Consider the following 25,540-nt stretch of genomic DNA (forward strand, 5'->3'; position numbering starts at 1 on the left):
ATGGTCACGAGTCCCAAGGGACTCGGACCCAAGAAAGACTGCTCTGGCAAGGACCAGCAGCATATACAAAATACAGACCCGTCCTCTCGTCAGAGAGGGCGCCCCACAAAAACAAGACCGTAACTGTCAAACAGTAATAAATATCTGGTCATGAACCCCAAATGGGGCTCGAAACCAAGACTTACTGACTGACTGACTGACCGTCAGTCGCAAGGTGACTTTGACTTTGATTAAGGAGTCAGTTGAATTGTAGTAGTCACCAAGTTCAGTTGTAGCGAGTGAAGAAGATCAGAACGTGTGATTAGAGGCGATAGCGTGAGAAGACACTGGGAGTGCATAATGCAGTGACACTGGTATAGCTCCCATACTGTACTGTTAATAAGTGAAGACTACTGAAGCTAGAGTGAATAGATCATTGTGTAGGGTTTATAAATTGGGTAAACCCAGAAATGTGTTATAATTAATTGTAGTTACGATTTGTAGATTGTTAAATAAACCAATTAACAATATGAACAGCGTCTTTAGAGACAAAACACGTGACAATTTGGTGTCCGAATTGATTTACGAACTTAAACATGCCACAATTTGAACTGAAGACTGATGTGTGTGTTTACAGTGTTGCCATACGAACATGGAACAAATAATCGAAATGCTGAAAGAGACGAAGGCTGACCAGGCGAAGGCAGAGGCCAATAGGAAGAAAGACAAAGAAGATTTCATGGCAAAATTAGACTCCAACCAAGAAAAGGTGGAGATCGGCCACAAGGAATTGCTGGCCAGATTGGAGGACAGATAGGCCAACCGAAGAGAACTGAAGGAAACGATGATGAAAATTTTAATTTCATTAATTGATTGAGTCGTTGATTACTTTCCATACAATATGTACAATTCTCCATATGATGAAGCCCCAACTATTCCATTAATTAATTTACAACGTTATTGGACCTCCTACACAATTTTATAAGAAACTTGAATTTACTATTTGTCGACAGAAATGTATGAAAAGTAAAACCAACGACCGATTCGATGTTATTAAACATCAATCAAATTTTAATTTTATATATGACTTGTTACTGTTTTAAATAACCTACTTATTGTATTCTTGTGCAAATTAACTTAAATGATTTATAACATTCTATCAAATTTTACGTACTGCAGTTCAATGGTGTACGTTTGTTGAAATGTGTTTGCCTGATGGCCACTCGTGGCCGAAACATATAGCAGAACTATACTGAGCATTGTCCTTGAAGTTCTATATTTGCTGTGTTGTGACAGTCAAATAAAAAGGTTGTATAGATGATGAAATTATGGACACCAGCCACAAGGAGATGGTGGCCGAAACAAAACCGGAAAGGGACGTAAAGTCAATGGCCTGCCAAGAAACGACAGAGGCGCATTTAGAAGAAAAAGAGACGAAGGCCTGCTCAGAAAAGACGGAGGCGCATGTAGAAGAGAAAGAGCCGACCTCAGTGGAAACGAAACCTGAGGTGGCCTAACAACGAGAAGTCTCCAAGAAAGATGCCATAGTGAAACCAGTCAAAAGATGGAAGAGGAGGCATAGGGGCAAGAAGCAAGCTGCAGGGCGACGCGGAGAGCCGAAGAACCTGACCCGAGGAGATTGTGGATCCCGGATGAAGTTGGCTGCCACCTGCAGGAAGATGTCCCGTCATGCAACAGTGGCATGGCGCAAGAGAAACATCTTCAGAAAAATGATGACCCACGGAAATCGTGGACTGCGGAAAGAAGTAACAGCAGCCATAAGGAAGATCACATTCTGTGCAGGACACAGGTATTACGAACAAAGCCATGGCAATGTGGTACAACGAACCCTAAAAGAACGGATGCTTGGGAGGAGATATCAAACAAGACCTGAATGCAAAAATGGAATTAAGGACCAAGGCGGCAAGCAGCCGCTATATGAGAGAATGTAGAGAGCAACCGCGATCAGTATCAGAGGGTGCAGCTCAAGACATCTATCGCCTCTGGGAAAAATAGGACCCGCCTATAAGACTCTCAAGAAGATGCTAGAGCTGGAAATTGTGAAACGAGCAGTATGAATTTCCAGTGGGTCACCGAAAATGAGGAACTGGAACTTGTGGAGGGGTCAACCCCTTCCAAAACAGAAAAAGATACTTCAAGCAGAAGAGGAGCCGGTAACGTAGAAGTACCAGCCTCCCCAGCAGGAATGAATGTGCGATGGATGAAAGTGATGAGTGAATGTGATAAAACGGATTGACGAAAGCTGGACCATGAAATTGCTCGGGACAAGCACCTTTAAAGAAGGGGAGTGGAGGTAGCGCACCGAAGACAAACACCAGAGAAAAGAACAGGGATAAACCATTAGGCTGTTCAGGACGAACACCCTTTAGAAGGGAGCAATGTGACGTGGACGGCACAACGCTTGGTAACCCCCCCCCTTTCCAGCGGTGACATAACAGATCAGAGCAACTGCCACTGCTTCGGTAACAGGCCAGTCAACACTCCGTCCCCCTCCCTTGTGGTGACCCAACAGCACTTCCCACTGTGACATAACAGGGGACACTGCTGTTGACACGAGGCAACAAGGAACGGTATAAAACACCAGCTGAGCAGTACGTGACCACAGGAGGAGTGACAGAGTGTGGATCATGAAGTCACCGAAGTCAGTTGCAGTCTAGCATTCGCCGGAATGAGGTGAAGTCTAGCAGCTACAAGTTGAGTTGTATGGAGTGAATGGAAGTGATTACAGCAGAACTAACTGTGATACTGCAGATTGCAGTAATTGTGAAACTGTGAACTGTATAAGTGTAAGAGCAAGCGTTCAATAAATTCGCTAGATCCAGAATGGCGTGAAGTTATGTGTTGCGTGACATATACAATGACATGACAATATACATAGTGGAAGCCGCATCTAATGTTCCTCAATTTGAGGTTCATTCAATTTCCATGACCACAAATCAACAATCTTGGTGTCAGATTTCCCTTATCTGACATTTTCTTCAATTTAGAGTTCAAATATGGTGATCCCCAAAGAAACCTGAAATGGTGGCCTGTATTCTTCAATTATCAGTTTGACACTGATCCTTGGTAGCCCACAACTTATATTCAACACATACCTGTTCAACAGGGATCCTAACAATTAATACATACACAGTATAGTTAATCTTTCTTCAAAATGTTTATGGGTAGTAATCAAAAGACCCGCTCAAAAAATATAAATTATTGATCTTGAAATTTCCACTTGTACACTTCAGAAACTGCTTTATCCTAGTTCTCCGGCATGGCTGCTTCTGGTACTTTCTGCACTTTATCCTAGTTCTCCGGTATGGCTGCTTCTGGTACTCTCTGTGCTTTATCCTAGTTCTCCGGTATGGCTGCTTCTGGTACTGTCTGCACTATCATCTTTCTGTGTGCATCATACACATAACTGTTTGATTTGAAGATCTTGCTCTCATAGAATGGTTTCACATCATGAATATCAATCAGCCTTGCCTAGAAAAAGAATGTATGACAATGTTGAATTATTTATGTGTTACAGATATCACTTATAACAAGACCTTTCTTATAAAACAGAACGGGTATTTAATTTTTGCCACTGCAGTAGTTCTTATATACGAGGGGGGACCCAAAAATAACCGGAACCGACCTGTTGCGCGCGCATGCTTTGTAGTTACGAGTTGTGCTGCTAGGTGGTGTTAGCTGGGGGTCTCCCGCGACTGTTAGTGAGCTGGCGTCAGTCTGAGTTAAGTGGTTTGTCTGTGGTGCTCTGTTGTGTGCGTTCCTGTTTCAACCCTTTGGCGATTAGTGAGATGGCTGACCAGAAGGAACAATTCTTTTAAGAAATTCTGGATCATTCTGCACTTCACTCTTCAAGTCGCGGCAAACATTCATGCGGATTTCTCTTTGGTCATCTCCGAGCAAGCGAGGAACAAATTTTGCAGACACCCATCTCATGTGCAAACCTTCGGTTAAAATTCGCTGGACCGTGCTCCATGAGATGTTCGTTTCCTCAGAAAGTTGGGCAATGGTCTTTCGACGATCTTCATCAAGCAAAATTTCACGCACATTCTTTGTTCCTTCTGGTCGGCCATCTCACTAATCGCCAAAGGGTTGAAACAGGAACGCACACAACAGAGCACCACAGACAGACCACTTAACTCAGACTGACGCCAGCTCACTAACAGTCGCGGGAGACCCCCAGCTAACATCATCTAGCAGCACAACTTGTAACTACAAAGCATGCGCGCGCAACAGGTCGGTTCCGGTTATTTTTGGGTCCCCCTTCGTATATATTCATAAAATGGGAATGTAATAGTCCTCACATCTAACATTTTAAACTTCACATACTACTCCCTTGTTTACCTTCATCACTGCAAGTTTTTTAAACACATTTCGAGCTGTCTATCCCTTCCTTGTAGGTTACAAAAGGGTAAATCAGCAAAGTTTCTCTTGCTCTACATTTACATATTGGTATTTCTAACTCATAATGTTGTCACAAAACACTGGTCCAAAATAAGATAAACACTACCACAGAAACAACATACCTGCATGTTGAGCAGCCATGCCAGCATTACACAAAGAAAAAAACATTAACACTGTCATAATACATGCAACTTACATAATTATTCCTTGCACATATCCACTGGCTATTTACTTTGCATATACTGTAAAACAGTTAAATGAGGGGGCAAACAAAGTTGGATAGTTTGTGTACTCACATATTAAGATTACAAAAGAAATTTAATGATCTAACTACTGCCCATTCAAGTATTGCTATGAGGGATATTCGGAAAGTAAAGATACAAGACCAGTAAAAATGCAAGAATTCCCCCCCCCCAGAAATGGCAGTGCTGCCATGTGAGATAGGAACCGAATGACAGGGCAGAGTTCACCGGCCACAGTCACGGCAACCTTGTGCTCGCAGTGTTTAAAATGGCCATGTCAATTCAAAATCCCACCAAATGTGAGGTTCATGCAGTAATCTTATTTCATCACATGAAAGGAGAAACTGCTGCTGAAATTCATTGCCAACATGTTTCTGTTTACAGCAAAGATGTTATGAACAGGCAAAACGTGGCAAAATTGTGTCATGAATTTGAAGCTGGAAGAAGTAATGTTCATGTGAAATAAGGAGTGGAAGGCCATCTGTTGTGACTGATGAAATCATCCAAAAACTGATGAAATACTCATGCTGACAGACGTTTAACCATTAATGAACTTCATCAACAATGTCCAGAAGTGTCACATACTGTTCTCCACGAAATTGTTAGAAGATTAGGCTATTGGAAGCTGTGCACATGTTGGGTGCCGAAAATGCTGACAGACGATCACAAGAAAAATTGTGTGGCTGCGGCCCAGGCATTCCTCACGCGTTACAAGGATCATGGTGACGACTTTCTGGACTGTACTGTGATGGGAGATGAAACTTGGGTATCTCATCACATACCTAAGAATAAGCAACAATCAACACATTGGCGCCACACACTCACCAACAGTGAAAAAATTCAAAACCTAACCATCAAACCAAAAAATCAAGGCAACCATCTTCTGGGATAGGAAGTGGCCACTTCTCATCAAATTTTTGCCTCAAGGAGATACCATTAGTACTACTGCTTACTGTGAGACGCAGAAGAAACTGTCAGGCTATTCAAAACAAGCCGAGAGGAATGCTGACACGAGGAATCTGCTTACTGCATGACAACGCCCATCTGCACGCTGCTCACCCCATGCAGGAGTTGTTGCAGTCCTTCAAGTGGGAAATATTGGCCCATCCACCAGACAGCACAGATCTTGCACCAAACAACTATCACTTGTTTTCTAAATTGAAGGAAAGTCTGGCTGAAAAGACTCTTTTGGACAATGATGAGGTTCAAGACTCAGTGATGACATGGCTAAGAGAGCAAGCAGGAGATTTCAATGACGTTAGGATAAAGAAATTCATTCCAAGGCTAAGTGCATTGTGATCCATGGTGACTATGTTGAAAAGTAAATAAAGGTGTGTTGTAAAAGTGCTACAAGTGAATAAAAAAAATTCTTTATAAATATTTTCTGGACTTTGTATCTTTACTTTCCAAATAACCTTCATAGAAAGATGGAAGGAATTATGTCATTCAAGCTGCTTCAATAAACTGTAACAAAACCCTTATTTTTCTGTCATCTTGTGTATCAGTTTCCTGTTACCTTATTGGGACAAAGTGATTTATTAGGATGATTCTGACTAGCCTTATGTTAAATTTATTGCTTCTGAACTTAATTTTTACAGGAAAGTGAACACTCACTCGATCAATGAGATCCTTCTCACTGATTTCGATAACGGCAGCATCTGGCCCCTGCACACAACGGATGTATGTCAGCTGATCTAATGCCATTTGCCGTAAGAGGTAGAATAACAATTCACTGTTGTCTTTCTTAAAGGACAAGTACTTCTGGAAGGTCTGCAACAATTAAGGTCACTGTAGTTCTTGCCTGTGTTCAACACCTACATTCACACAGATACTATATTTACCTGATACGAATACAAGCTTCTTTTCTTTATTTAACCAATGTTACTGTCAACATGCATCCTACTGTTGAAATCCATGTCAAAAGAGCAAACTGGCTCACAAAAAAAAAATTCTGGAACTACCTTACAGAATTTTTTCAAGCACAGATATTCACACAATCACTCCTGTGATTTTCTCATGCTGCAGTAGTTTGCATGTACTTTACAAAGGAGGCAACTCTATGAGAATGTCTATGTCTGAATGACACAGACATAACTTAATTTGCTGATATAATAGAGAAAGGAGGAAACAAGACAAGAGCATGAAAGGAAGAAAGAAGGCGAAGGAAAACTCACGAAATCAACCATAGTACTGCTATGACAGAGTCCAGAAAGTCAAACAGGTGTGATGAACGAGGAAAATATTCACAATAAGGACAATGCATACCATTGTCAGTTGTGCCACGCCTTTCAGAGCTAATTTAATATCACATATTTGTAATTGGATGATAAGATGAAAGGATCAAGTGATACCACCTTTCTTTGGAACATTATTCTCTGTATTTGTTTTGACATCAGAAGATGCGTAATTAGGCCTGTGTTTCCATTAGACGCAGCTCTTCTATGGAACAGATCTCTAATACACTCGGTAAATCTATGTTTATTTCTTGTTCAAAATGCCTGAGTTTGCAACTAGCCTGCATATGTAGTGCATATTTGTTCAAGTAAATATCTAATACTTGATATACTGTGTATCATGAAAAACTTCATTCTACATCCTAAGTTACATTTGTTTGATTGTATACTTTGTATTTAAATCTATTTTGAATATATTTAGTATTCTTGCCATGGTTCTACTTAGACCTTTCAATTCTTATGTCATTTAAGCTCATAATATGGTTATATGCACTGATAAGGGTACTGTCATTTCAGAAATAAAATATGCAGGTCTTCATGTGGGTCATACCCCCTTTTTGAGACAAACCCTGAAATAAAGTGACCTATATCTGATTTATGGGTCTACAGAGTCGTCATGAGTAATTTCTGGGGTAAAATAAAAGCTTAGCATTTCCAGCTGTAATGATATTACACAAAAGAAAAAAGCTTAAACTTACATTTTTCATTGATTTCATGACACTGTACTTTTGTGTCTCAACAAAACTTTCCAACATCATGCGGATAGCCATGTTCACATCATCTTCTTGTACATAGTCCCGCAAGTGCATGCGTGCATTAGCCTCAGCCATCCGAATCACACTCTCAATATGTCGTACTGTGATGGGTAGACTGCCAGTTGCCTAAAAACAAACATACTCTTAGTTTTCTCTTATGTAGAAAACATGTAACCTGAACTATCAGCCATCCTACTAAGGAAACATAACCTATGAAAAAACACATAATCCCTGTATATACTTGAAAATCTGATTCATAACTCACTTGATCAAATGCATTTTCCTTCCACTTCATGTACATAATAAAACTATTTATAAAATCAGAGCATACAATTTACTTGAGTCCTTGCAAATTATGGAGCATACAAATTTTGATTTGGTTGTTTGTTTCCAAAGTAAATAAGCCCAAAATTTTCAACATATTCTCACCCTTAACAAACCCAACAACCTCCATACAATTTGGACTTTCAAAAGAAAAATCAAATATCTTTCTCAACAGTTACCTGAAACAAACTGTATGAATCCCCATTTCCACAGTTTGGCAAAAATGGTTTTAAAATGGACTGCTAATATATCATCTGCACAAGACATGGATGGCTATGCAACTTACCAGGGACTCCTGACGCAACTGACTGTACATCTTTGCCACTTTATCCTGATCCATGCGCTGCAGCTTAGGATGCACATTCTCACGGGCATAAACAATGTACTTCTTAAGTAACTCCTGTGGGATGGGCTGTACATCACCAAGTGCTGGATCAGAGGGCATCTCATCTCGTTGGATACCCTTGCTGGGGTGATGTTTTATATGTGATGCCACCACAAACTGCGCCAAGTGCTGATCTTGCATTGGATCCACTTCATCTCGTACAACACACAGCACATCGAACCTTGAGAGGATGGGTTCTGACAGATTTACCTGAACACATGAATGCACACAGTACATGACAGTCATATCCGTTCACTAATTTACATATACAATGGAACACAAACTTAAGTTTTCTCACATCATCCTCAAGGCAAACTTTAAATGGGGCTTCCACTGCACACATTTTTGGGGAAATTAAGTCAGGTCTGAAAGAGAAATTGTTGTCTTTTCTGTTTGGAATGCTGTTTAATCTATTGCTTATAATTAATTTATAATCATTACTCACTCTATGAAATAACAAAGAAGCTTGAATCTTGCAATATCTGTCTCAGAGACAGAGTAAGTATTTCCCAATTTCTTAATACATAGTACCTCAATCAGAAATATGTTATTGTAGACTCACATTTTCTGAGAAGGTCATGCTAGCATCGTAGCGTCCACCAATGGGGTTAGAAGCAGCAATGACTGAACATCGAGCCTGCAGGGATGTAACAATCCCAGCCTTTGAAATTGATATAGACTGCTGCTCCATAGCCTCGTGAATTGATGTCCGGTCCTGATCGTTCATCTGCAAAATTACATAAATACCTCCATTTTCAATATACACATGAGACAGAATATTTTGTCACTCACATCTTGTTTTGGGCTGATATGCTCACACAGGAATCTTGAGAAGAGAATCATTACAACAGCTGCTTCCTGCAGATGTATCACAAAAAATTATATATAAAATATCGTGGTCGATTAAATATTGGAGCTAAACAGTACACTCAAATTATAGACAAGTAGATGTGAATAGCAGCTTTGGATACTAGACAAACAATTACAGTCATTAAAGATTAACCAATGAAGTCAGTATTGGTTTATGAATTGTAGGATTTTTCCATTCCACCTTCAGAGGTCTTCAGTCAACTGTATTACTGCAGTGATTAAGTTTTAAAATCAGAAGCATGACTGAATACAAAATCAACAAATCAAGCTAAATACAAGAAGTACAAAAAATCTTCAAAGTGTGTCTGCACTGACTGTATGCTTTTCATGCTGTCAGTGATTCTGTATTTTATTTGCCTTCTATCTTCAATGAATGACTAATATGGTAGTTAAAAGTGTGTACCTTATCAAATTCATCAATGAGGCAAACACCCTGGTCTGCCAGGACCAATGCTCCAGCCTCCAAAGTCCACTCCCTTGTAGCAGGGCTACGTTTCACATAGGCTGTCAGACCGACAGCTGATGCTCCTTGACCAGTAGTAAACACTGCCCGCGGTGCTATCTTCTCAACATACTTCAGAAACTGTGATTTGGCTGTGCCAGGGTCACCACAGATGAGTACATTGATATCTCCACGCACCTTGTGTTTTTGGCCTGGATATCACACACAGAATTAAAACATCCCTTTCCCAGAAAGAGATGATACTTATACTGAAAACAGTGCAACAGTACGGCTGCCGGGCCCATCACATGACACACATATATATATATGGCATAGATTAAAATAATATTTTAAGTCTCACCAGGATTCTTAGACTCTCCACCAAAGAGAGCCAATGCAATGCCTCTCTTGATGTACTCATGGCCATATATGGAAGGACCAATACTGGCAACAATTCTCTCTCCAATTCTGTGATCCTTTGAGAGACGGGTAATGGCTGCAACATCTTCATCAGTCAGTGACTGTACAATCTGCTTGCAGTCCTTTACTATCAAGTGGTTGGCCATTATAACAGTTGAGAAAACAGGGAAACCCTGTTCAGTGTTGAGGGAGCCATCATAGTTGTTTGTGTAGATTCCAGTCACATCAATCTCATCCCCAGGTTTGCAGCGGTCACACAGGTCTGCCAACATGACACAATCTTTGGAACGGGGAATTCGTCCCGCTGGGATACGACCTGGAGATTCCTGCAGAGTAATTTTCTGGTAATTGCGGTAGATTGTTTGCTCCATGTTGATCTGGGGAGTAAATATACATGCAACAAAATTAAGATTCAACTACAATCAAGGACATCTACCCCTGCAAATCTAGCTTTAAATACAAATTACAGCACCAATCCTAATTTTCACATGTAACATGTGTTTCTTCATACAGGAATCATTCAGAGCAGTACATGGCTTTAGAAGCAGCTCTGGATGACAATAATGCAAGGTGGAAAATAGCCAGCCTAGTGCACAAGCTAATGGAGGTTTGGTCCAGTCATGAAATGTCTTTCTTAATTGATTAAAGGGATCCTACTAAGTCACTGTGATTTACTCAAAGTACATCTTAGCTGGTTAATTGGAGAACAGAACATGTCAGTATTTCAGCTACTGGACAAACATCATCTAACCAACCAATTCAACTGTAACACAGAAAAAGATACTAACAGAACAATACCTGCAGAGAAACGTTTTCTATGCACCAGCATTTATGATAACATGTGTTTTATATGCCTAGGCCCAGTAAAAATGACATCCAGGGAACATTCTTACATCATGACAGAAATATGTTACATATAAAATATGTTTCTATTGCATAATCATACCTAATATCACCAATCATATAATAAATATTATCACAATAAGAAGTAAAAATAATATATCACACAAAATTTCATGACTTGTATAAAAGATCACTGGTCTACATTGTCATATCTCACATGCATAAAAGGAATTGTTTCCAAAGGTACCAATTAGATGCATTTATTAAACATTCCAAACATGTGTGATGAAAACTAGTTAAATGTGACTGAGGATTTTATTTTTAGATATATGCCTAATATACCTGCAGTCATCGTTATGGAAACATACTTTCTTACCATGAAAGGACCATTGCTCTGACACTCAGGACATGAGCCTGGCTTCACTTCAGCATTCTGGGATTGAACAAACGGACCCAACACATAGCCACATTTGTTACAGTCATACTTCACAACTGACAATTGCGGAAGAACACCTGTTGTTGCTGTCACCACACCAGTTGTGCGAACAAACTGGTTCAAATGGATCTTCCTGTAACATGCAAAAACAGGCAAGAATTACAATATGATGTCAAATCATGAATCAGATACTTCATGTCTACATTTAAACTGAGCACACAAGTTTTGATGCTGCAATAAAAAGCAATGGCAGAATTTTTACTGAACACAACCTATTATCAAAAATATACACTACCTCAAACTCACAGCTGTGAAACTGATGAACTGTGTCATACTTTACTTCTTTTGGCTTATTTAAGCCAAAAGAAGTACAGTATACACCATCGTCAGAATCCTTTCAAGTCTATCTGTGTCATACTTTTCTTCAAATTTTCAAAGACAGTTATCATATTCATATGTGTGCAAGTTGTACTATTTATTCCATTTTGCAACATGTACAAGTCAATTACAACCTGATTAACTTCATATAAAAATATATTGTAACGTGTTTTTGCCACTGAAGACGCCGTTCGGATTGTTAATTGGTTTATTTAACAACTTACAAGTCTCAGCTACAATTAATTAGAAGTGTTACAGGTTTACACACTTTACAAACCCTGCACACAAATCTGTCCACTCTGTCCTCAGTAGTCTACACGTATTCACTGGCATTGCTGGGCTTCACTGCCGGGAGTTGTTTACGGCTACGTAGCAACTGCGGCGTCCTGTGTTACATCACCGCGGGGAAAGGGGTGTTGACTGGCCTATTACTGTAGCAATGGCAAAGCTCCGAAAGTGTTACTACATCACCGCTGGCGGGGTAGGGGAAGGAGTGTTAACTTGCCTGTTGTCGTAGTAACGACAGCACTCCGATGCCAAGTCACCGCTGGGGAGGAAGGGGGGGGGTGTCCTCCATAGCGCAACACGTCACAATATGTATATAAGTACAAAGCTTATTTGTTCCATGCTGCAATATGTAAAAGTCAATTGCAACCAATCAACTGCATGCAAAAGATAGCTAACTAAAAATATAAAGTAAAGGAAGAAACTCTATGTCTAAGCACTTCTCTGCAGGCAGACATAAGAAGTGCGCGTAAATACACATGCATTACAGAGAAGTCAGTAGTCTTATCAGCTTTATGCTGTGGTCACTTTATTCCCACCATCTGTTGAACAGGATGCTGGATAGCCTGCAGGACCGATCTGGACACATCAAAAAGAGAAATTCTGCCCCTGTAGGGAATTCAACCAGTCTCCAGCTTGTAGCCAGTCACTTTACTGACAAAACTCTACCAACATGTATTAATAATGTTACTCTGACTCAAAGGCAAGAGAAATTTCCCAACGTACACTCACCTGAATGTACGTAGATCTTCCACAAGAGGCAGATCAGAGATTCGGACATGGATGTCTGTTGTGACACGATCATAGCTTGGGAAGATGCTGAGCACAAGCTGGGTAGCCACCTCATCAAATATTGCAAGCATTTCAAACGGTGCATCTGGCAGGAAGAAGGCAAGTACCTGCTCCTTGGATGCCAAGATGGGAAACTCAACCACAAAACTTGACCTATTGCTTTCACACATACGTCGTATGCGCTCCTTATAGAGGTAATGACCTTTTGAGTTTACATAGTTTCTCAAAAAACTCTTGAATCGATTTGCAATTTCAGTACGAGGTCCCAGCATAGAAACCCATTCTTTTATTGTGTGCCCTTTGGTGTCTTCCAGATTCTCAATGGATTCAATCATCTGAAAGAAAATTTATATTCATTATAGAAAATCACTACTCAAATATCTTCAAAATTGAACTAAAATATGACATTGGTGGATCTGAGTGGCTATGAAGAGTATTATCTTCTGTGATGTGACATCATGTAGTCCAGTAGAAACCAAGAGATGTTTCAGAGGAACATACTGTGTTGTTCAAGGTCTTCTTTTGTAAGCCTAATTCATGTATCTTGATTTCTGTGCCAGTAACTGCAGCAGGTCACCCAGCACAGTTTTAGCATGTACCTACCATGTATGTATGCTGATAAAAGTATGACTATAGAAACTACGGGGTACTGGTATGACTTGCCATGTTTTCTCAAAGAGTTTGAACTAAAGTAGTTAAGTAAAGTAAAGGTATCCCTGTAATGGCCGTGGAGGCCCATAGGGTTGTCAGATGTTGAGATTCCCACATTTTCTAGACAATCAGCTCATAGATGGCAGCAAGGTTGTCGGCCCTATGCGCCTGTCGCCCAACCAAAGAATATTTTTAATACACATGAAAGAGACTGCAAATTGCATTCCAAATAAAAGCTGATATATTTAGTGGGAAGTGTGCTTAAAAAAGAAGCAAAGAACATACCACCGTTTTACTTCATACGTTCAAAAACCTCTAGTGAATGAGAAATTTGCAAAAACTGTGATTTTTAAGAACATTTTTGTTGCCATAAAAATGTTACCAATAACAAGGCATTGATAGGTTCAGATTTTGATACAAAAACAAGGGTTGCTGGGGAAAAGGCACTTTGTGAATAAGATTGCAGCATACCAACAACAAACTTAACTTAAGAAAAGTAAAGGCGAAAGTGGTTCTTCTTCCTGCCCACTGTACAAACATGTCGCAGCCAAGTGCAGGAAATCCAATTCCATAAAACAGATGCCTTCAAAATATATAACTATTTTTTTTTATTGTTAGTGGGGTGTGGCCTAAGTCCCTTGTAGTGCAGCCACTTCTGGCCAATTGTACCAGCCCCACATGATATGTGAGGGTGATTGTGGAGCAATTGGTGGAATGAAGATTGGCAGGGGAAACTGAAATACTTGGAGAAAACCTGCCCCAGCGCCACTTTGTCCACCACAAATCCCACTTGACCAGACCCAGGATTGAACCCAGGCCACCGTAGTGGGAAGCCAGCGACTAACCCCTTGAGCTATGGTGCGGTCTAAATATATAACTAAGTTATTCATTATTCAGGCACTACTGTCATCATGGAATGAGTGACTTCTAACTCACTGCCCACTGTTTCAGTACAGCAGGTTTCAGTGTGATAACACAGAACATAACTGTAGACAAAGAACAAACAGATGACAAGAAATGGAACACAGTTGCTGAAAATCAAGACATCACTATCAGTGAAGCTGTGAAAATGATGGCTCTGTTGGACACAGCAGAATTATGTTATGTGGTAAATAGACACAGGGGACTAAGATGTAGGCAGAAAGTGAAGATGGAGACATGAAGAAATCCAGCTCCACATTTGTGGAGACAATTGCTGGCCAGATGGTATGACATCTAAGTACATGCAAAACTGACAATTCTGTGCTCCAATCAAGAGCATAAAAACTTGCTGTTCTTGTGTCAGGCAGGCTGACAAAACAGGCTTCCCTTTTGGAACAAAATTCTTTTCTTTAATCCTCTCTACATAGCCTTTTAAAATAACAGTAGGGCTATATACAGAACATGTCATGTTTCTAATTTATTCTTACATACTTTACTGGCATTTGAAGCATCAATAGTTTGGCAAGACTAAGAATCTACTCTGGATTCTACTTAATTCTTTTTTATTCAACTAAAAATTAACAAAACATACATCACACTGTTACATTCCCTATCCTTTCTTTAATCATAAAGTTAATTTAATGAAGATTTTAAAATTTCATTGGTTATCTTTCAAGAACTCATCCAAAAAAAGCTCATCAGTCTCCAGATCACCTGCTGCATGATTTATGTTTACAGTAATGTAAATGGAAGATTTAACTACAAGAGTTTCAACAAAATAGTGGGACATGACAAATGGTTCCACCCAAGCCTCAGGCAGTCCACAAAGAAGAGAACTTACTTCTTCATCACCCAGCTCACCAGCAGCTGCTTTCTCAGCCCTCTGTCTCTTTCTTCTTGGCGCTTCCTCTTCATCACTATCCTCTGTAATGAAAGCAGACTTGTGGATGATAATGACACAAATTTTCACCTAAATTAGGTATGTAATGTCAGAATTTTCACTTCATCCAATTAATGCATACTGTGGATAATCAAAAATAAACATAATTTACAATGATGAGTATAACTATAATAATGTTTCCTGAAGAGTCAGAATATACACGTAAATTCTGCAATGTGAATAACTACAAAGGGCAGTATGATTAGTGAAAGACATGGATAGGATGTGGAAGGAAGCGGTTGCGGCTTAATCTGAGGAACTATCCTGGCATTTTGTAAGTAGAATGAGGAAAACCATTAAAAATCAGGATAGCTAGTCTACAGGCCACGATATGAAACTCAGACTGCTTGAACAAGAACTGCTGCAACACTTGGTCTTTCTTCACAATGTATACCAAGAGCTTAAAATGTACTGTCTCCAAGAGGATAACATTTAAATAGTTACAAAATGACCAGGAATGGGAATAATTAATTAAAGGGATACACTGATCTACCAAGTATAAAGAGCACACTAATCTGAGAAAGTTATTCTGCTCCACTGTGCTTCCTGTTCTGTACATTAAAATATGAACATACACAAACTTAATCACAACAAACTACAATTATGTGTTTTCATAATAAAATACTATAATGCATACCATAGATCAGTTCAAGATCACCACGTCGAGTAAGAATTCCTTCCTCCCTGTCTCTCCGCCTCATGGCTGCCTCAGCTGCTGCTCGTTCAGTCTGGGAGATGTCATCATACTCTTCATCATCCAATACATCAGTCTCATATCGATCCAGAGCTGGCATTGGGCGATAGTCCCTATATTTATAATATATTCTGTATGTCAGTACTTCCATAAGTTTATCTTGAGCTTCAATAAAATGCACTGATGGGACAATAAAATGAACAGCATTATTTCAGGGGTTTATCATCATGTAGTCTGGTATAAGTTTGTTGCAAATTTCAATTAAATGTTGGTAAACTTCTACCAGGCTACATGGCATTACATCCCCAGAGACAGCACTCTTCAAACTCACAGTACACTTCTATATTTAACATTATTAATAAACATGTTGTGCATACTATCATGTCTGCAGACTCTGCTGTCATAATTGGTACTCATCACACACTAGTAGTGAGCAGCACAACATTATTTTTGACAAAGCTCATTTTCAAAACAACAGTACTGGTAAAGTTTCACATACAGATAATGTGACATTAACACAGCCAACCAAAATTTAATACCACATCAATATGAAGTCAGACTGCATACTGTAAAATAACACTCAGAACATAAAATCTAGGAGGANTAGATGAACACTGCTTCTCAAAGAGTAGGAACTAAAGTAGTTAAGTAAAGTAAAGGTATCCCTGTAATGGCCGTGGAGGCCCATAGGGTTGTCAGATGTTGAGATTCCCACATTTTCTAGACAATCAGCTCATAGATGGCAGCAAGGTTGTCGGCCCTATGCGCCTGCCGCCCAACCAAAGAATATTTTTAATACACATGAAAGAGACTGCAAATTGCATTCCAAATAAAAGCTGATATATTTAGTGGGAAGTGTGCTTAAAAAAGAAGCAAAGAACATACCACCGTTTTACTTCATACGTTCAAAAACCTCTAGTGAATGAGAAATTTGCAAAAACTGTGATTTTTAAGAACATTTTTGTTGCCATAAAAATGTTACCAATAACAAGGCATTGATAGGTTCAGATTTTGATACAAAAACAAGGGTTGCTGGGGAAAAGGCACTTTGTGAATAAGATTGCAGCATACCAACAACAAACTTAACTTAAGAAAAGTAAAGGCGAAAGTGGTTCTTCTTCCTGCCCACTGTACAAACATGTCGCAGCCAAGTGCAGGAAATCCAATTCCATAAAACAGATGCCTTCAAAATATATAACTATTTTTTTTTATTGTTAGTGGGGTGTGGCCTAAGTCCCTTGTAGTGCAGCCACTTCTGGCCAATTGTACCAGCCCCACATGATATGTGAGGGTGATTGTGGAGCAATTGGTGGAATGAAGATTGGCAGGGGAAACTGAAATACTTGGAGAAAACCTGCCCCAGCGCCACTTTGTCCACCACAAATCCCACTTGACCAGACCCAGGATTGAACCCAGGCCACCGTAGTGGGAAGCCAGCGACTAACCCCTTGAGCTATGGTGCGGTCTAAATATATAACTAAGTTATTCATTATTCAGGCACTACTGTCATCATGGAATGAGTGACTTCTAACTCACTGCCCACTGTTTCAGTACAGCAGGTTTCAGTGTGATAACACAGAACATAACTGTAGACAAAGAACAAACAGATGACAAGAAATGGAACACAGTTGCTGAAAATCAAGACATCACTATCAGTGAAGCTGTGAAAATGATGGCTCTGTTGGACACAGCAGAATTATGTTATGTGGTAAATAGACACAGGGGACTAAGATGTAGGCAGAAAGTGAAGATGGAGACATGAAGAAATCCAGCTCCACATTTGTGGAGACAATTGCTGGCCAGATGGTATGACATCTAAGTACATGCAAAACTGACAATTCTGTGCTCCAATCAAGAGCATAAAAACTTGCTGTTCTTGTGTCAGGCAGGCTGACAAAACAGGCTTCCCTTTTGGAACAAAATTCTTTTCTTTAATCCTCTCTACATAGCCTTTTAAAATAACAGTAGGGCTATATACAGAACATGTCATGTTTCTAATTTATTCTTACATACTTTACTGGCATTTGAAGCATCAATAGTTTGGCAAGACTAAGAATCTACTCTGGATTCTACTTAATTCTTTTTTATTCAACTAAAAATTAACAAAACATACATCACACTGTTACATTCCCTATCCTTTCTTTAATCATAAAGTTAATTTAATGAAGATTTTAAAATTTCATTGGTTATCTTTCAAGAACTCATCCAAAAAAAGCTCATCAGTCTCCAGATCACCTGCTGCATGATTTATGTTTACAGTAATGTAAATGGAAGATTTAACTACAAGAGTTTCAACAAAATAGTGGGACATGACAAATGGTTCCACCCAAGCCTCAGGCAGTCCACAAAGAAGAGAACTTACTTCTTCATCACCCAGCTCACCAGCAGCTGCTTTCTCAGCCCTCTGTCTCTTTCTTCTTGGCGCTTCCTCTTCATCACTATCCTCTGTAATGAAAGCAGACTTGTGGATGATAATGACACAAATTTTCACCTAAATTAGGTATGTAATGTCAGAATTTTCACTTCATCCAATTAATGCATACTGTGGATAATCAAAAATAAACATAATTTACAATGATGAGTATAACTATAATAATGTTTCCTGAAGAGTCAGAATATACACGTAAATTCTGCAATGTGAATAACTACAAAGGGCAGTATGATTAGTGAAAGACATGGATAGGATGTGGAAGGAAGCGGTTGCGGCTTAATCTGAGGAACTATCCTGGCATTTTGTAAGTAGAATGAGGAAAACCATTAAAAATCAGGATAGCTAGTCTACAGGCCACGATATGAAACTCAGACTGCTTGAACAAGAACTGCTGCAACACTTGGTCTTTCTTCACAATGTATACCAAGAGCTTAAAATGTACTGTCTCCAAGAGGATAACATTTAAATAGTTACAAAATGACCAGGAATGGGAATAATTAATTAAAGGGATACACTGATCTACCAAGTATAAAGAGCACACTAATCTGAGAAAGTTATTCTGCTCCACTGTGCTTCCTGTTCTGTACATTAAAATATGAACATACACAAACTTAATCACAACAAACTACAATTATGTGTTTTCATAATAAAATACTATAATGCATACCATAGATCAGTTCAAGATCACCACGTCGAGTAAGAATTCCTTCCTCCCTGTCTCTCCGCCTCATGGCTGCCTCAGCTGCTGCTCGTTCAGTCTGGGAGATGTCATCATACTCTTCATCATCCAATACATCAGTCTCATATCGATCCAGAGCTGGCATTGGGCGATAGTCCCTATATTTATAATATATTCTGTATGTCAGTACTTCCATAAGTTTATCTTGAGCTTCAATAAAATGCACTGATGGGACAATAAAATGAACAGCATTATTTCAGGGGTTTATCATCATGTAGTCTGGTATAAGTTTGTTGCAAATTTCAATTAAATGTTGGTAAACTTCTACCAGGCTACATGGCATTACATCCCCAGAGACAGCACTCTTCAAACTCACAGTACACTTCTATATTTAACATTATTAATAAACATGTTGTGCATACTATCATGTCTGCAGACTCTGCTGTCATAATTGGTACTCATCACACACTAGTAGTGAGCAGCACAACATTATTTTTGACAAAGCTCATTTTCAAAACAACAGTACTGGTAAAGTTTCACATACAGATAATGTGACATTAACACAGCCAACCAAAATTTAATACCACATCAATATGAAGTCAGACTGCATACTGTAAAATAACACTCAGAACATAAAATCTAGGAGGAGCACCCTTATAATTAATTCATCAATTCATTCATTCCTTTTATCTAGCATTCATAATTGCTAAACAGTAACACGAGTCACATCATTAAATACATCATTGGGCAATCCTTTTGCCCAAATGCCTAAAGGATAAGAATTTGTCAACAATAAATAATTACTCGACATGGTTAAACCTACAATTAAAATATAACAAACTATATCAAAACCAGATAAATATTCAAATTAGATAAAATACATAAATCAAAATGCAAAATGATTTTAAAAATGCCTATCATACTAGTTTTTCTACCTTATGAGTTTGTCAAGTGAATGTTAAGAGTATCACAGTAAATCAAATGTCCTACGTGCACTTTAATTCACAATGTGTTTAATAATTAGACTCAAGAGTAAAGCATAGGCCAGTTTCTTCAATTCATTCATCAGTTATCTGTCAAGACAACAGGTCCACAGTCTCTTCCAAAACAGTTCCTCCACTTAACGCGATCTAAAGCGGCCTCCATAGTCTAGAGGTAACGTTCCCACTTCATGATTCGTAGTACGCAGGTTCAAATACCCGGTGGAGGTCGTCGAATTTTTAAGGGCAGAAACATTCAGGGAACAAGTCCTCCGGGAGGGACTTTAAGCCGTGGGTCCCATGTCGTAGCTTTACGGCACGTAAAAGAACCTCATGCCTCCAAAGGTGGCCACTGAGCAAAATTACGGATGTTTCCCGCCCAACAGTAGTCTCTAATACCTCTGGTAGATGGGGGAAGCATTATAGACACCACTCAGCTAGTAGAGGCCGATCTCGCTGGCTGGGCGGGACTGATGGTAAGCACCAGTACCGGTAGGATATAGAGACTGGTAGAATATCATAGAGGGAAGCACAATGGACCAAGACAGGTCTAAGTGCATGGGGAAAACCCACCTTCTCCAATAACTAACTAATGCGATCTTGAGCTTTCTCCTTCAAATGAGAATATCCTCTTCTGTCCCCAAGGTCATCCAGCATCTTCTTACGTCTTCTTCCTCGTCTTCTGGTCACTTCTATCCACCCCTCTATCTTTCCTTCAATTACTTCTTTTAGAAGGCACTTACTGCGTAAGATATGACCAATCCAATTAGCCTTCCGTTTTCTTATTTCGTGAGGATATTCCTCTGCTTCTGACTCTAAATAACACTTCTTCATTTCTCACATAATCAGTCCAACTGATCTTCTCCAGCCTTCTCCAACACCACATTTTGAAGCTTTCCAGGTGTTTCTGATCTACTGCCCTAAGCGTCCAAGTTTCAGCCCCATACAAAGCCATGCTCCAAATGTAGCATTTCACTGGTTTCTCAAATTTAAGTCCAATTTGCTGGTAAAAAGATTCTTATTCTTGCAAAATGCAGCTTTTGCCATGGCAATCCTATATTTAATTTCACACATACACCTTCCATCATCTGTTAACAAGCTACCCAAATATTTAAAACATTTCACATTCTCCAGTTGTTTTTGGTCTATCTTTATTGTGACTGGGGTTGGTTGTCTCGAAATTTTCATTACTTTTGTTTTTTCCACATTCATTTCCATGCCATAGCACCTTCCAATTTCGATTAGTCTATCAATCATACCCCGTAGCACAGTTTCTTCCTTAGCCATTAACACAAGGTCATCTGCATATTTCACAGTTTGAATAATTTGCCCTCCTAATTTGAAGTCTCCAAGCCCATCCAGAGCTTCTTTGGTAAGGCATTCGCTGTACAAGTTGAACAAAATTGGTGATAAACAGCATCCTTGTCGAACTCCTCTTCCAATCTTCACACTTCTTGTCTCCCCTCTGTCCAGTCGCACTCTAACTTTCTGATCCATGTACAATTTACTAATCAATCTTCTTTCACGCCAATCGATACCTGTTTCCTTTAGGATCTGCATTAATTTGGTCCAATTTACATGGTCAAATGCCTTCTGCCAGTCTATAAAGCAAGCACACAGTTCTTCATCTATCTCCAAAGTTCGTTCTGCTATAATTCTCATCATCCCAATTGCATCCCTGGTTCCTTTTCCTCTTCTAAATCCAAACTGATCCTCTCCAAATATATCCTCTATTTTCCTTTAAATTCTTCTTTTAAGTATCTTTGCTATTATCTTTGCTGTATGTGCCATAAGGCTTACTGTGAGATGGTCGCTGCATTTTGTAGCTTCTGTCTTTTTCTTTAAGGCAATCATTGTCACTTCTGTAAACTCCTTGGGCCAATCCCCAGTTTCATATATGGTGTTTATTAGTTTTGTCAGTGTTTTCAAACCACCTTCTCCCAGTAACTTAAGCACATCTCCAGATACATCATCATCTCCTGTAGCCTTTCCATACTTAAAAAATTCAAACCAAAAGAAAGCCCACCTCACAACTGCTGCATTTAAATAAAAAATGTCATGGGGAAATAAAAAAAATAAATACAATTCAAACAGGTAAAATAATTCATTAGCAAATAATCTTACGCTTCCATATTATCTCCAAAAAGTTCTTCTCCATCTTCTTCCTCGTCAGCATGCCTTCCAGCAATTTCAGCATCTCCTCCAAAAATCTCACTCTCATCTTCAAATGGTTCCATATCTGGAGCTGGAGATGTCACAGCTTCAGGGCGATTACCCCGTTCCGACATTGGAGAGCGTGGTTCACTCTATAATGAAATGTAAACAACTAAATATCACCCACTGTTAATACATAGGAGCCAGAATAGCGTAGTCGGTAGAGCAACTAGCTACAGGCTCGACAACTGAGGGGTCGGAGTTAGAGTCCTTGTAGAGTCAAGAACTTCCTGGGGTTCACCCAACCTCCTATCCAATGGGTGCCAGGGATCTTTCCCCAGGGGTAAAGCGGTCGGGGCGTGAAGCTGACCACTCACATCCAGGTAGTGCCTAGGTCAAGAAAATGTGGATCTATAGATCCATTACACATATGCCTTAATGGCATAGTGCTTCATGAGTTAAGCACAGGGACTTTACCATTGTTAATACATTCATTCATTTATTTATTGTATATTCCATAAATCCATATACATAGATATAGAACCAGTCACATAGTTAATATAGTACAATACAAATATAAATATATATGTACAGTTTATAATCATTAAAATAGATAAAAAAACATGTGTTAAATTTATATCAAAAAAACAGTCTTACATCACTATACATAAAATTATGCAATATTAAAATTGTTTATGCTATTATCCTTATTTCTAGGCAAATTTGTTACTAAAGAATTCATCACATGTATAAAAAGAGTTTTGCAATAAAAATGTTGTCAACTGAATTTTAAAATTTTTCAAGTCATTAGACATAGATTTGATTTTTGGTGGCAAATGATTAAAGATCTTTACCCCCATGTAACATATTCCTTTTTGGAATTGTGTCAGACTAGTTTGCGGATAATGCAGATCACAGATAGATCTGGTACTACAATTATGCATTTGTGAGTTGAATGTGAACAATTCCTTATTTACTATGACAAACAGAGAGATCGACAATATATATTGAGCTTGTAGGGGGAGGATATCCAATTCTTGAAACAAACTACGACACGATGTTCTCTTTGTTGTATTTGTTATAACCCTAATTATCCTTTTCTGCATCCTAAACACTTTTATACTATGCGGGGAGTTACCCCAGAATATTAATCCATACGTTATTATAGAATGTACATAGGAAAAATACATCATTTTTAATGTCTCCAGTGGTAAAAAGGATTTAACTGATCGGATTGCAAAACAGGATCTGTTTAACTTATCAATTACTGCATCAATATGACTTTCCCACGTTAAAAAATTTTCAATTTTTAATCCCAGAAACGATATATTAGAAATACTTGGAATTTGATTGTTTAAATAACTAACTTGAACATTTAAGTTTTTACTGTTTTTAGTTCTAAACTGTAGAAAATAAGTTTTTTCATAATTTATTACTAGCTCATTTTTCCTAAACCATTCATTTATCATCTCAAATAATTTATTTATTCTAATTTTAAATGTTGCAGGATTCTTATCAAAGATAAGGATACTTGTATCATCTGCAAATAATATTGGTTTGGATAGGTCAGATATAATTTTTGGTAAGTCATTTACATATAGTAAAAAGAGCACTGGGCCTAATACAGAGCCCTGAGGCACTCCACACTGTATTTCTTTCCATTCAGAACAACATTTACTCCCATTTTCATACAAAATTACTCTCTGGTATCTTCCTCTCAAATAGGATCTTATAAGTTTCTGAGCAGCTCCTTCAATTCCATAAAAGTCCATTTTTGATAGCAATATATCATGATTTACTCGGTCAAAAGCCTTACTCAGATCACAAAAAATTCCACCCGCTATATATTTGTTGTTTAAAGCCCTATAAATATTCTCCATTAGATTATAAGTAGCTAATGTAGTTGAAGAGTTTTTTCTAAAGCCGAATTGCTCCTGCGTTAGCAGGTTATGTGTATTTAAGTGGAAAATCATTCTTTTATATATAACTTTTTCAAATATTTTAGAAAAGATTGGTAGTAAAGATATAGGTCTATAATTAGACATGTCGGTTTTATCCCCTTTTTTGTGTATGGGTATTATTTCAGAATATTTTAATCGAGCAGGGAATATTCCTGTAGACAATGACTTATTAAATATGTAAGTTAATGGTGATGATATATATGGTGCACTTGCTTTTATTAATTTGGTAGTAATTCCATCATATCCACAAGCTGCTTTGAGTTTTATAGATCTTATTATCTCTTCTATTTCATTGCTGTTAGTTGCTTTTAATACCAATTTCTGAGATGGTTTTGGAAATGAAGTGTATAAATAATCCATGAACTTCTTATCTGTTTCCACAGTATTGTGTGTCCATTTCTTTGTGGAATTGCTTATATCTAAAAAAAGTTATTAAACGATCTTACTATATTTTTTGTAGTCCTGAGTGATATTACCCTTTATATTTAAACAAGTCGCCTTAGTAGAAGCTAAGAACCAAAACATATGTTTTGGTTGTGAACATGGGAATGTGTACAATTGTGTAAATCTGTTCGTCAACACAACATAAACGTACTTTCAAGATGAAGACAAAACAGACACTACTGTATCACTATTGTTTACTTACAATGCGAGGGTGTAAGCTACATGTTTCGACCTTTTCTAGGTAATTATCTGGCGAGTTACAAGAAAAACAAAGTTCTTGAATTGTATTAATATGGATCCATAATTTACAGACTGTTATATTATTATAATTATTATTATTATTATTATAGCGAATGCACCTTATGGAGAATATAAATTAATAATATACGCAAAATCCTAGAGATGTGCGGTTGCTCTCAAAAAATAAAAATAATTATACATTATATCAGGAATTTTATTTAGTATAAATAAATCTATTAACGTAATGTGTTTCAAAATTGGTTCAAAAGTTATTAAAATTTTTAACAAGTCTTTAAGTTAAATGCTAAGTTATGTGTACAAGACAAAGAGCGGACTGCGGTAAAGCAAATACTGTAGATAAACACTAAACATGTATATTTTAACACCTACACACTTGTAAAATTATTATACTAATAAGTTGTTACATTTTAACACTTACAGACATCGTGAATGATAAATATAAAATTTGCACTTCACGATCACGTTGATGACAACCAAACACCGAATACAATTACGCGGGAAATCGCATTCTCCTTTTCGTCTGCTCGACCCCAACTAACGAGGTACCAACTGGAAGATATTGATATAAATGAAAATTGCTAAATTTAGTTATAATTTAGTTTTCCTAAAGGTAAGAA

At 38.3% G+C, this 25,540-nt stretch overlaps 1 protein-coding gene across 2 annotated transcripts; it reads right to left on the reverse strand.

The window, feature by feature from the left end:
- Positions 1-440: 440 nt before the first annotated feature.
- Positions 441-25,408, reverse strand: LOC111867709 (DNA replication licensing factor Mcm2). Of its 2 annotated transcripts, XM_023857779.2 has the most exons (13): positions 25,342-25,408; positions 22,228-22,409; positions 19,112-19,281; positions 18,376-18,458; positions 12,748-13,142; positions 11,293-11,485; positions 10,015-10,450; positions 9,615-9,865; positions 8,904-9,068; positions 8,243-8,551; positions 7,576-7,758; positions 6,258-6,413; positions 441-3,471 (listed from the first exon to the last, which is right to left on the reverse strand). In XM_023857779.2, the coding sequence occupies exons 1-13, from the start codon at positions 25,345-25,347 to the stop codon at positions 3,337-3,339; spliced, it is 2,664 nt and encodes an 887-aa protein (XP_023713547.1). In that variant the 5' UTR covers positions 25,348-25,408; the 3' UTR covers positions 441-3,336. The 2 variants fall into 2 exon arrangements, with proteins under 2 accessions (XP_023713547.1, XP_033608678.1); XM_033752787.1 differs by lacking the exons at positions 18,376-18,458; positions 19,112-19,281; positions 22,228-22,409; positions 25,342-25,408 and adding exons at positions 15,221-15,303; positions 15,957-16,117.
- Positions 25,409-25,540: the final 132 nt, after the last annotated feature.

This window comes from Cryptotermes secundus, unplaced genomic scaffold (genome assembly GCF_002891405.2).
Source record: "Cryptotermes secundus unplaced genomic scaffold, Csec_1.0 scaffold1297, whole genome shotgun sequence".
Taxonomy (NCBI): Eukaryota; Metazoa; Arthropoda; class Insecta; order Blattodea; family Kalotermitidae; genus Cryptotermes; species Cryptotermes secundus.

Coding starts and splice junctions, on each gene's coding strand:
- LOC111867709 (XM_023857779.2), bottom strand. Junction 11,486..12,747: donor GAAGATCTACGTACATTCAG/GTGAGTGTACGT, acceptor TGCATGTTACAG/GAAGATCCATTTGAACCAGT. Junction 7,759..8,242: donor AGTTGCGTCAGGAGTCCCTG/GTAAGTTGCATA, acceptor GTTTGTTTTTAG/GCAACTGGCAGTCTACCCAT.